The following is a 14,343-nucleotide window of genomic DNA, read 5'->3' as shown; positions in this document are numbered from 1 at the left end:
TACGCATTTCGCCTTTTCAATTTGATTCATTTTGCAATATTTGTTGTGGTCATTTGGTCAGAATATCAAGACAGGATGACCACAAGTTCCTGATAAGATTGAAGGGTCAGTTGTTAATGGCTGCGATATCTCCCGAGTTTGACCATTTGACTGACCACTGGAGCAGAGATGACCAATACACAATTGACCCCAAGAATGACAAACACTTCAGGTTTTGATGGATCGTATCAGTCGGATTTCAAAAGATCACCGATTTGTGATTTATTCATCCATTTCAGATTGGGGCTTTATTCAACAGATCCGACGCCATTTTTAAAACCTATACATACCGTACATTGTATAATCAATTCTCAAATGTGCGTATGTGATTGATGGTTATAGGCCCCTATACCAAACTTTCTAAATATAATGCATTTCTGCATTCGGGGAAGCATCCAACAAATATTCAACAGCCTTGCTACTTAAGAAATTTCAAACTTAAATAACTTTAATTTTTGACAATGTCAAATCTATAAATGGTCCCTCTTCTAAGGGGCGCACCATTAGATTTCAGGGGGGGCATGGGAGTTTTTGAAAAAAAAACTTTGCCCACTAGTGAGAAAAAAAAAAAAAACTTTGCCCACTAGTGAGAAAAAAAAAAAAAAAAAATTTTGCCTCACTGATGAAAAAAAAAAAAAATTTCACCCACCCAACTTTGTATTAAAATGTACATTAAAATTGAAAAAAAATAACTTCGCCGCCGAAGGCGGCTGAAAAAAAAAATTTGGTGCTCTTGGAGGCGAAAAAAAAAAAATTCCGCCGCCTTCGGCGGCGAAAAAAAAAAATTCTGCCTGACCCAAACTCCCATGCCCCCCTGAGAATCTAATGGTGCGTCCCTAATTGAAAACAGTTTGCATGTTTAGATGTTTATTAAGCCTCTAATAGTATTAGTAATATTACGAGCAAACGTCTCCTTAGTTTTTGGTTTTTAAATAATCTGAATTTTTAAGGGGTCATTCATCGTGTAATTTAGATCTTAGCTGGTTCTTTTATTTTGGCATTTGTGATTTTTTTTGGCACAAATTCAAAAGGGCCACGAGATTAACCTAAACCATAGACTACTGTCGATGTCTATGCCTAAACTAGGAGAATAAGTTAAGAAAATTCGTAAGTTCCCAAATTTCTAGAGCATTTCGTAAACTTGACAGTAATTAATGTGCATTCATACATAGGCCTACAAGAAAGACACGACATCGATGACAGCGTTAAAACGAAAGCTATCAAGCAAGCCCTACATGTACATGCTTCAACCATATAGACAACAGCATGCAACAAAAATTATCATTCGCAATGCATGTTTTGTATGATTTTTTCAGGATCTGTGATCATGTGGTGATGTGGGACATGGCTATTGGTTATATGTCCCTAAAAGGACGTATTCATGTTTTGTATGATTTTTCTAGGATCTGAGATTTGGGATATGGCTTTTGGTATTACTAGTGTATCCCCTAAGGACGCATGACCTGCATGCATGCTACGAATGATCATGTCTTACGTAATGTCTAGACTACCTCTAACGAGAAAGCATTCACTACAGGTCATTATATCACTATGGACCACAATAGCCTCATTCCAATGGCATAGTCCAATAACCTCAATTACATATTCATAGTGCAAAATTTGATCTCAAGTTGCAGAGTATGAGTTTTGGTACCCACATTTTTAAAGGTCATTTAATGTATTGGGGTTTAAGAACTGTGCCCATGATAGATGAGCATGTTGTGCGGATCCTAGTGTATAAAGCATAGATCGGCAATTGATGCAAAATGTGGTGAATTAATTAGTTTTTGGCATCTCCATCAGAATATGGCAGTTTCAACTTATTTTGGGCTTTATACTGTCGTTAACTATTTATAAATGATGCGATGGTCAAAGGATACAAATAATATTTTGGAAATAATACTAAACATCTAATGACGACAAATCGTGTAGGCCTATACATTCAAATACTTATATGGAGCAATAACATTCAAACATGCAGTAATAAGTCCAAAATTTGAAGATTTGTAGTTGTATTTTAGTTTGTCTGTTTGCTGAAGATTAGCATTTTTGATTATTACTCATTTCGCTTTTCTGGGGGGTCACAGTTAATAATTAGGCCTATACCAAGCTTGCTTATATCATCAACCAAGTCATTTGTTTCAAACTAGAGTAAAGTGTGCGGAGGCTTGTGGATATGTTTCAATGGTCTATGGTTGTGCCTGTATAGCGCACTATAAACCACTGCGCTTTTTTCTATTACTTCAATATTTAATGTTAACTTTGTAGGGCCACATAAATAGGCCTACATCAAATATTCACTCAACAAGTTAAGTTATTCAATATCTTTCAATTAATTTTTTTATCTTCTAACAAATATTTGATGCTGAATGTCTTGTACATCTGGAGAAACATATCGATTTCATGTCATCAAAAATTCGTTAGTAGAGCGGAGATTTGAAAAACACATTTTTTAAAAGTTTTATCTAGCCTAAATTATGTTTAAAAACACATACAACACATCTGGAAGAAGAATGTGAATAGATTAAATAACGAAGCCATGTTACATCATATGTTCTACGTGGAAATATAAGAAGTATATGCTGGCGAAGTTTAACGTAATTAATCGGATTAACTTCCATAGCAATAGGTACAAACAATTTTGAATATATCGCGCTGCACTACAAGCATGTTGCACTCATCACCTGTCTTCAATCATATAATAGATTGAATACAATACCGCTCTTTTCAAAGAGACTAATCTTACAGGTGCAAGTGATTAGCATTTCTTTGACATCTATGGTTCAATGCAGAGGTGCCGCATGAACGTAGTAGTGCAGCGCGATATAATCAAAAATTGTTTGTACCTATTGCTATGGTAGTTAATCCGATTATTACGTAACTTCGCCAGCGTATACAGCCCGCTTTATGCACTGGAATGTAAAATGATGCATGCTGGGAAGATGGGAAGAAAGTCTCGTGAGCACTGAAGAGGCGAATCCAACCGGTGGAAAAACACCGTCTGTAAGAGTTGAATTCATGTGCTATGGAGTATAATAGTATTCATGTATAGCATGAGGTTTACAATAGAACGTACAGACATGTCTGATAAGACCCTTGGTACATACGTAGCATGCCAAATTTGGCAGTTGAAATGTTTGCTCACACGCATAATTATATAGATCTACATTGAGAAACATGGGCTTCGACTTACCAAACATTGGACTATGGATTATGTTGAAACACCGCGAAGGATAAACAGTGACAACGTTGTATTGAAAATTCTTTTTTGGGAAATCTAACTAAGCGTTAAATAGTTAGTTACATAATATTGAACATCCAATATGGAATTTACTGCAGGGACTATGTGCTGAAGGAACTTCAAAGCGTGTCATTCACATAAAAGCAAATTCGTATTTCTTGCAGTTGAAATGTTCGCCAGACATTGAAATAAATTTCAATACATATAGCCCTTCACAGTTGACTTTTCTGTTTCCCTCCCGCCTTGAATTGGAAAATATTTAATCATTTGATTTTTCTGTTAAATGACATCTTAATTATATTATTATTAACTTGATACTTTCTTACTTCGATCATCTTATAACTATGATACTGGGCAAACAAATAACACCCCATGCATAATTGTCAATGTATAAAATCAACCATAATTGCAATATAATAAAATCTGCGGTGCCAAAATGTACCGTTGATTCAGTTTCAAAATAAAGAAAATAATAATAAATAATTACTAATTTGAAGCTACCTCGTGCCTTTAAAAAAATAAATTGTAAAGGGCCTAATTGTTCTGGAAAAAACAACAAACAAACGCACGTACACAAAAACAACCTCGCAATGGTGAGATAGGAAAATAACAATAACATACCGCTCTATAATGTATACTGAATGAAGGAAAAGTACGCGAGTGAAGAAAAGAGTCTTCAAAATTTGTTCGGGGAAATTCCCTAGCGATTCCTCCACAATGATGCATACAAATTATCATGCTTCTAAGTGCCCTTACGTTAAGTGCTAAACCTTGTATACTCATTAGGTCATACGCAGCATCGAAGTGAAGGCCATACAGCATTAAATCGTATTGAAGAATCACAGACTTCGATTTATAAATATTACGAGGTCGGTGACCTTTCTGAATATAGAGTGTGACCTTAAAATACCTATGCACGAGGTCATGGCTTCCCTTTCATTACTCAAGTCAAATAAACATGATGATGACTATTGGGATATAACCTGTACACGAAGAGCCATGCTTGTAGCATCGGTTCGTATCATAGGGCCCACGTGTTTGACAATAATAATCAAGTTTTGCATGTGAATTCAGTTATTTAGAGTCTACTTTATTATAATTATAAATGTTTATGAAATACCGTAAAACCCCGTCTACAAGCATATATAGTGGTTTTTTTTATAAAAGCTTAATTAATTCGAAGCAAGCGTTAATATATCAATACAATAGATCGGTCTTAAAATAATACTTGTTTGTATATGCTTGGATCCGTAATTTATTTGCTCAAACTCCATAATGGCGACTGGATTAATGTAGCTTTCATCAGAAGCACACTATATGCTTGTAGACGAGGTTTTACGGTAGTTCATTTACATTGTCCTGCTCTCGTCGAAGTATAGTATTTCTGGAGTACATCGTCGGTTGTCACAGTACCGCTGCAGCCGGTCCCTGTGCGCACGGTCGAGCTTTCGTCAAATGTGTCTCTGACTTCATTCAGTCCTGCTGAAGTCGTATACACGTCTCACGAAATCTCGCCCACTCACATAGAGACCGGCTGCGCCGGTACTGTGATGCCGATGTCGTACTGGCATGAATTCCCATCGGGGAAGCGTATCAACTTTTCTGTGAATACAATACAATACAGCCTTTTGTATACGTATTGTACAAAAGATGATGTAACTTAAGCATACATGTAGCTATGCTATAAGCAGTTTGAAGTAACTTTGTGCTACAGATTTGCATATTTGTCAAATTGTCATCAATAGGTGAGAATTCCTGGGGTAGTTTTGTATTCGCCAACTTATATTAAATGGAGCTATAGGTATATCACTGGGAATGAGACTTGACAAATTCTATTTCTTACCTTCTAGTTTCATGCCGACTTTGAGGCACTTTTGGAAGCGACAATACGGACATCGTTTTCTTTGTGTCTTGTCAATCAAACAATTCCTATTCTCAATACATGTGTAAACTTTCTTGTTCTGTACGGTGCGTTTGAAGAACCCCTTGCACGACTCGCACGTTAGAAGACCGTAATGATATCCGGAGACTTTGTCGCCGCACACAGGACACTGCTCGTCGAATTCGGGTTTCAATTCGGTTTGTTCGAAAGGATTAAAATCCATTCGTAATGCTGGGTCTGCAAGAAGAAATAATAAGACATTTTTAACTTATTTAAAGAAAGGTAACATTTGGTCATATCGACAGTATTGATCAATTTAACATGACAAATCGAAACACCGGTTAAAATCAGATATTCCGATGCATCGATGTGGCACTACTGCATGAACTTCCAGTGAAACGTAATGTTCAATGTTCTCTGCAAGAATGCACATTCAAGTGGTTGACATCAGAATTGATCAAGCCTGAGAAAAGGTTACAGAACGTCTAGGTTCAAGAATCAAGACTATGGAGTCATACAGGGTTATATTCATGGTTTTAGGGTCAACAGGTTTAGGGTTATGATTAGCGTTTAAGTTATAGGTTAGGGTTAGATTGAAGGGTTAGGGTTTATAACGACTCTTAGTGGGTTTTTTTTTGGACCAATGATGCTCCGGATCGAGTAGTATTAAACCCATGATAAGAATGATCTTGAAATGGGGTATGAAGTTACGACATCACCAGGCCTGGAAAAAATGGGGAATTCAGGAATCTCATTCCCGGGAAATTTGGTAATCTGGAGGGAAATTATGCTTTTTGGATAAAGAAATGCATAAGAAATGGTGGAGAATCCTGATACATATGTCGAAGGGAACTGGAACATATTTCCAGCCCTCGGATAAGACAATTACACCAGACGCAATCCAGTATAGTTTGATAGACACTCTCGATTTTGCAGTATACACATAAATTTACAATTTAAGAGAACAGGCACAGTGTACACCCATAGAAAATGTCAACACTGCCGTGATGTGCCAAAATGACAGTTCCCCATTTGTAAAAGGAAATCTTCCATTTATTCATGATATATATATAGCTATATATTACTTGAGTTGTACTAGTAGGCACGCCACTAGTGCGCTACAAATTCATGCCAAATGTTCGATATGAATGAATGAGTACTAAACTACGAACAGAAAAGGCAAGTTTCAGTAAATTGTGATTTATACACCTAGTAAACGTCTCACAAAAAGAAAGTCCCCACTTCAGTGGTCATAACACAATTAATTGAAAATGATGATTCAAAATCATATGTACGGCATAATCTTGTCAGTTGCATAATCACAATGATCAAAAAATTAAATGACAGAAGTTTATAATATAATATTCAATGCAAGCATAGATTTTACACAAATTGTTTAAAAAATGGTCTCAAGTATTCTAAAAGACACCCTAAATATCATAGAGATCTGGAATTATATATGTCAGAAAGACATTCGATGATCATTTATTTATTTGAACTTGGAATCCATTAGCAATGGGATTGCGTGTACATTGGTAGAATTGCAGCACAGGTAAAATGATGCACATACCCTTTTGTTTCAGAAATCATAAAAATATTCAATGATTATAAAATACTTGACTATTTTTGGTAAACAAATAAAGGGAATGCACATACATATTATACGATCAAAAATAATTGTGACTCATTTTTGCAACATGCGAGATACACGGTTTAGTCATTCGATTAGTCGATGATAATGTTGGTAATGTCAAAGTTGGCAAGTTGATTACAAAATGCCAATAGTGGTTGTTTGAATACACATGCCCTATGCCCTAACCCTAAACACACGTGGCTCTATATGATAACTTGGAATCTAGGGACTTTTATCTATATTGATGTTTATGATTTTATGAGATTAGAACAATTTCTATATATAATATCATTTTATTGCGTCATTAATCATAATCAAGAATATTCTAGACATAAGTAAACTTGCGGTTTGCCCTATGCCCTAACCCTATTGCACGCACGTGGCATGCCACTGAGAGTCTAGGGCCCTGCAAACTTAAGGTTATTAATTATTTTAAACTGTTGTGATTTGGTAGTTCACAGCATCATACGAATGGTAGTGAGCTTTGGCAAAAACTGCATTGCTCAATTCATAGCGATTGTGCAGAAGAATTTAAATATCACAGATATACTTTTATAGGTGCTGCGGTTCTTGAGTTATGTTGTAAAGAGGGCTGAAACAACAACACTTTTGTAAAACGTACATAACTCATTAAAAACAATAAATTAAGCAAGTTTGCAGAGTATACGATTTGTAGAATGAACTTTTGCAAAACATCAAGGTGTTATTTTTCAATAATATATTGATCTAGATAATGAAAATCGATTTTAGGTTGCTTCGACCAACAATACCTCGTCTACCCTTAATGTTTATGATTTTATGCAAATAAAAAGATAAATTGTGGTCATTTATACAGATTCAAGAAATTATAATACTACTATAATTCTATACATGGACCTCTAGTCTTAGCTTTGCTTTCAGTACAACAATTCCATTTATGGGCTCTATTTTATCCGAGTAGGACCATATTTATTTTATAAAAGGTTCGTAACAAAAATAATTAATACAAATTTAATAATGATAATAATAATAACAACACTAATAATAATAAAAACTTATATTTCGTCCAATTTGATGCTTTTAATACTGATGATATCGTAACTATGGTTACATTAATTATGAAATAGGTTATTTTACCGATTTTAGTTATTTTACTGATTTATACGTGTACCATAAAATATACAAAAATGTATGAATATGTATATTCCTTTTCTAAATAACTCTTGACAAAAATATTATTTCTCTATTTTGTCTTGGTTAATATTTGTCATTATTGTATTGCTAAGCATTCAATTCCTTAATGTTTTCTGACTGGGCAATAAACATTGATAAATGAGATACAAAAATACATGTAAGCTGCTTGCAAGAAAAGTACAATGACATTACAGAAACTGCGCAACCCACGCATCACTCAGGTTGGCGAAATATATGGGTCATTCTCATCAACGACGTTCATAGGAAAACGGTAATCTGCCTTCGCGATGAGAGTACTACGACTAGTAGTACTAATTACAATTATATGGGTCAAAACAGTCTCAGTCCCAGAGGCATGGTTCGTAAAAACCCGTTCACCAGTCTAGCCCAACAATTGACCTCAACATATCTGGGGTGTGGTTTTAGGAGTGTACAAAACATTCGGGGGATCCGGGAGTGTCCAAACGTGTGGTCCAAAGGTGTGTAGGGAGTGTAAAAATTCGGGGGATGTCGAGGAAGTACCACACCGGATTTACTCGACTCTCACTTCTTTTATCTATCCGGTACATTTGGTGAAATGTAGGATTGTTGCGTCATTTACAAAAGGGTGTTTTGTACTTTTGGTTCACTGGATGGTGTTGATGTTGTTTTGAGCTGAGGTGGGGCAAGATGAGATCTCTGGTGGCAAAACGGTGGGATCAGGTGGTGCACACAAAAAATGTATTTTATTTTTGCGTTTCAGATAAAAGTGTGGTTTGGTCAATTCGTATTTTTTTTCGTTTTATTTTCAAGGTTTTAAAAGTTTCATGCATTGGTGGTATTGAGATCCACTTTCCCTTGCCTGAAGAAGACCTAGTCATATGCTTAGGAAGAAGGGGGGGGGGAGGCTGAAACTTGAAATATATATAGGTCACAAAGACCCATTTTCCCTCTATTTTATCACATTTTTTAAGTTCACCTAGGATCATTGGGGGGCTGAAAGTTATTCCAGTCTCGCACCAAAATTATTGAGGGGGCCGAGTCCCCCAAGACCCCCGGTTCCTAAGCCTATGGACCTTGCAGACATGCAGTTAAGGGACGCACCATTAGATATTATCGGGGGGGCTAGGGAGTTTTTTGAAAAAAAAAAAGTTTTGCCTCACTGATGAGTAAAAAAAAAAAATTTTGCCTCACTGATGAGTAAAAAAAAAAAATTTTGCCTCATTGATGAGCAAAAAAAAAAAATTTTCCCTACCCAGCTCTGTATAAAGGTATACATTAAAATTGAAAAAATACAACTTCGCCGCCAAAGGCGGCGAGAAAAAAAAATTTGCCTCCAAAGCCAGCGAAAAAAAAAAATTTCCCCGCCTTCGGCGGCCAAAAAAAAAAATTTCTGCCTGACCCAAACTCCCTAGCCCCCCCGATAATATCTAATGGTGCGTCCCTAAGCTGAATGCTACAGGAATGAGATTTGTTCATTACAATACAGCACAGGATGCAGGATGTAGCTGTAGGAATAGTCTGGTAGTCTACACTGTCCCTGGTCTACATTTAAAAGCAGGGTGGTTTGGGATGAATTTGGTACAGTGGTGGCAGAGGTGGGATATCGCTTGATCTTCTCTGCTAGCCCAGGTGGGATAACGTTTTGGTGGACGGGTAGTTGAGAGGGTGGGGCAGCTTAATAGCATTACATTTAATAGTACTTTCAAAGTATTAACAAAATACTCAGTATCGCTATCTTCCACATGTGCATGAGCAAAATAGTGCTTATTATAATTATATTTAGCGCAGACAGAAATAATCAATAGCAGTTCCTGGGACCGATCTAAAGTAACAATAGCGTCGTACTCTTGAAGTGATTCTCTCGGTGATAATACATAACATTGTTATGTATACAGTGTCAATAGGCCGTCTAGCGCCTCATCTGCATGTCAATATAGTGGTCTTATATGATGTATGCATGGCTAACTTTGGATAAAGTCAGCATAGGGCTACGGGTACAGAAAAATATGTTCAGATACTTCTTGGGATCATATAATCGGGTGCGATTGATGATCAAAATCACAAGGAAAACGTACAGTGTATTACAATGACATCTTCTCTGATTCTGATTCTTCTCTGGTATTAAAAAAAATACACCCTGGACGTAATCATGGTGAAACTAATTGTCTGCGTTATGTAACAGGGCAAATTAATTGTTTAAGTCTAGACAATATAAGAGCGCAAACAACTATTATTTGTTATGGCGATATGCTGGTACTACTTTATCTACATGTATGGTGTAGTGGTAGTGGTAGTCCTTTTAGGCACTAGATTTTTTAGGTCAAGAACAAATCTCAGAATCTTGAAATTTTTAATTAGGAGGAATGTTTTCCTTCCTAAGAAGTAAGGGTGTTGTACATGTAGATGGTTACTGAGTTCATTCAAGTTGGTATGTATACAGATTAAGGAACTTTGTTTTCCTTCCTAAGGAGTAAGTTTGTTGTAGTTGGTTTACCAAGTTCAGTTGGTATACTGATTGAGGAACCCGGGAGGAAGAGGGTTTGCGACTCTCTATCTCCTTTCCATATCCGGTCAGGTTTTTTTTAAAGGGAAATGGTCACGGATCTGTTGTGCCTGCTGACTTGAGATGGAACATATGAAGGTGTTAATGCCAGATATGGTTGCCTGATATAACTTCCAAACCCCAAACGTTATCGACAAACGAACGAATTAATATTAAAATGTTCACCAAAATCAGCAAGCGCCTCACAAGATTATTGCACCTAGACAAGTTAAAGTTTCAAAGCATTTTGAATGGATTGTTGCATCTAAAGACAAGTTAAAGTTTCAAAGCATTTTGAATGGATTGTTTACTTGGTAAAGTTTTACATGTGTATGAATAAATTAATTTGCATACGCTGAGTGATGGCAACAATGAACACAAATTACCTTATCCAAAGTTTCTACATGTGTATTTTAGGCCGTTTTCTTTGACATGATATATATGGAAAAATACAAAACTTAAAATTAAAAGGTCTCCCTAAAATAATCAAGATACAACATGCAACAACCATGATTGATATAAACGCTATACTAGTAGTATATTTTTGCTAGAATGTACTACTATTGTTCCAGCTGGTGTTTGATTCATGTTCAAGTTGCTGGTTTATATTTCGTGATGCCAGTATTACTGGGTGTCAAAGATCACACGTGTTGTACTGCTATGTTGGTATCTCGTAACGTCCCCAGAGACATGTAACCTCTGACCTCTAGCTAGATCTAAAATAATCGTTTTTAACAAGTATCCCCGATGTTGTTGAGTGTGCGGTCCATGCAGTTTAACTTGGAACTGAACAGAAACTCTAGAAATAACTAAACTTGCAAATAATGTGCTTAAAATAGTATAAACCAAATGTTAAACGTAGCTCCTTTTCAAATCTATACAGGTTGCAACGATACATCATGGGTATAATTTGAAGCAACTACAATGTACCACTACGACCACCACACCCCTTAAATCCGTATCATGTGTATACCATTATGCCCTTTGCCTTTTAATACGCGCAGCAACAATAGAAGAAAAGATCATAGTTAAAGGGAATAGAAACTCGCTGAATTGCACATTAAGCATTAACATATTAGTACCACACTATTTTCTGGTCTGACATTTTGTTTTTGGAATCTAAGTATAAATATACGGTGTAAATGCGCAGGGACATACTGCACGGTGGAGCAAAACCGTATTTGCGTTGTAAATTATTGCAAATGACACCATATTTCAGCTTCTCTTTTGCATGGAAAACCCATCACATACAATCTAATCCGGTGCTACGTATGCATTCAGCAAAGCGGGAAACCTGACGTACCCGCCCAACTTTTCTATTATAGCTAGCTGCGCCATGTTTATGCGGAGTGGACACAACAACATAGCACGCTTGCATGCACGTTATATATAGCTACACATGTACATGACTACCACTATGCTGATGCATGGTAGACGATATATAACGTCCATACAGTTCGCGTTGCAGCTAACAGACACCGAGATCATTTCGAATGCAGCATCCACATGTTAATGTGTTCGATCGAAGTGCGGAGAGTAATATACAATTGTCTGTAACTGACCTTGACCCTCTAAGGGCATCCCGATCCCGTTAGCGTTTGGTGCGTTTCCAGGTTCCTCCGGCCTCTCCACCACTATTGGCACCACTACAGTTTCGCTAGCCATTGCGACAGTTTACACGATTGCCTGTCCGCTATAAAACCACCTATTTTCCCCAACAAGCATCAACGTACGCCTCCCAAAATTACTAAAGGGTATATCATGTGTGTTTGGACTGTAGAATAATCCGAGACTGCATATCAAGGTGCGTTAAGATTTAGCCATACATACAATATTCTGTGCGGAAGATGCGATAGACAACGTACACATGTACTGAACTTACGAGGGGCCGGCCGCGGGCATAACACATACCCAGCGCTACGGCACTCGAGCTTACGGTAATGTTAATGTTATTCAGTTGAACGTGAGAGATTAAGACGCAGTGCGCATGTGCTGAACGCTACTACATATGCATGAAGTAAATACCCCTGCTTACGACTTCGCTGCTGCGAGCCTAACCTTGTAGATGCGAGATTCTGATTGGCTGAATCGGTCTATCGTTATCAATTTGGGAACCTGGGAGCGATTAAGGTTGTATGTATCATAGATGAAGAATTGATAAGTTGCATGCGCAGTAAGAATAGAGCAAGGTCAAAGGTTGAACTTCATAAATTATAGCGCACATGTGACAGCAAAGTTTACATAATTCATTGATACTAACCGGTGTATTTCGCAAGCAATCAGCTGGTACACTCTCAAATTTTACAGCGTGGGCAAAATAGTAAGCAAATGCATGATGATTTTGAGGTGATTTTTTTTTCTAGAAACATTATTGTTGTGGCAACCACATAAATACCGTTTTCCATGCGAGAAATATTCGAAGTTTTCATTAAACTTTTGCTGCGCGTTATTAAAAATTAAGTAAACAACTCGCACATGGGCAAAAGTGGGAGGTTCATATTGAGCATGTCCATATTTTATGCTAGGTATGCTTAACTTGTTTACGTCTAGAAAACTAGAAAAGCATATTCACCCTTCGTTTTGAATTTAATTATGAAAATGTGACCCGAATTTTGAAATGGACATATGATCTGAATCTGATATCAGTTGGATCATATGGATATACGAGAGCTTACGAGACGGTACGCAAAATGGTTTAGAGATCTGTAAATTAGCGTATGGCCATAATAACCATGGATGGGTGAAATTATGATAACTCCATATCCATATGATGTCAGAAACGTTAGGTAATTTCTTAGTAGTGGTAGTACTTTCCTATTATTATAAAGATATGGCGACAATTGAAAAATGTATAAAAAGTCCCTTCATCGTGTTCATCATAACTAGCGTAACTGATATCATCGTCGGGTAACTTTTTGGCAGTAAATTGGACAATTGATTATCGTTTTCCTGTCACGTACATACCGAAATTGTACATTGTACAAGTACGTTGTAATTAAACAAATTATAAACGATAGGGGTAAATTAAATAAATATTGAACTATAAACAAAAATTAGATGATGATGTTTGGACAAGACAACACAAGCGCGCAACAGTTTACACAACATCAAATCCCACTTCTGACACCAACGAAAGTGGTCGTAACACCGTGACAAAACAAAACATGACAACACATGAACATGGAATGATAGTTTAAATTAAAAACTCACTTCTGTAGGAATCAAATGGCATATCAGCATAATCATCCAACGCTGGATGCGTCGGGAAGAGGTAATCTACAGGTTGATCGGGAAGCATAGGCATGTTGGCTGTTGGTCCGTACATATAAAATATAATCCACAGTAAAATAGAAATGTGATGAAGAAGTCCCGGAGCTGTCAAAAAGTTATCTCAGAGAAGTTGTGACTAGCTATAGCTATTGATGCTATGATGACATACATGCAATTGGTATGACATGACACTGAATGGTGCTTCCTACATCAAGACTGTCAAATTCACTAATGCTTTACCTCCAAGCATGTGCGTACTATAAAATTCATATCCTAAGTATGAGCAGTACTGTGATTTTGTGTGGACAAGCCATCATACGTGCGATGAAAATCAGGCTGCGCATGCGCTATTCTCTGTCAGCTCTATTCTGGTGACGTCAGGAGTGTTTTGTAGTGGAGGCGCTGTTTATGTGTGACCGTAAAAGTGTTTTCGATTCGATTATTGGGGCTACTGTAAATCGGGTCATTAGTATAATACTTGCAAACGAAACCACACTTGCCGTCAGGTGTGCAGCGTCATCTGTACATGTAGTCTTTTTAGTTATCATCAATTATCATAGATCTGATATGAATTATAAGCA

The 14,343-nt window shown here is 36.8% G+C and overlaps 1 protein-coding gene across 2 annotated transcripts in view; it reads right to left on the bottom strand.

Moving 5' to 3' along the window:
* LOC140138769 (nuclear receptor subfamily 5 group A member 2-like) overlaps nt 1–13,993 on the bottom strand; it is a 33,991-nt gene extending 19,998 nt beyond the window's left edge. Inside the window, exons 1-2 of one of the 2 annotated variants that reach the window (XM_072160533.1) lie at nt 13,703–13,993; nt 5,124–5,399 (exon numbers count right to left, since the gene is read on the bottom strand). In XM_072160533.1, coding sequence (XP_072016634.1) covers nt 5,124–5,399; nt 13,703–13,817 — 391 coding nt within the window. In that variant the 5' untranslated portion in view covers nt 13,818–13,993. Of the gene's footprint in view, nt 1–5,123; nt 5,400–12,054; nt 12,457–13,702 lie in introns of those variants that run through there. The other variant, XM_072160534.1, reaches the window with a different exon arrangement.
* Between the last annotated feature and the right edge of the window lie 350 nt (nt 13,994–14,343).

This window comes from Amphiura filiformis, chromosome 18 (assembly GCF_039555335.1).
Source record: "Amphiura filiformis chromosome 18, Afil_fr2py, whole genome shotgun sequence".
NCBI classification, from domain to species: domain Eukaryota; kingdom Metazoa; phylum Echinodermata; class Ophiuroidea; order Amphilepidida; family Amphiuridae; genus Amphiura; species Amphiura filiformis.
Note: the sequence above shows the minus strand (reverse complement) of the source record. Positions and strands in the feature narration are given on the sequence as shown.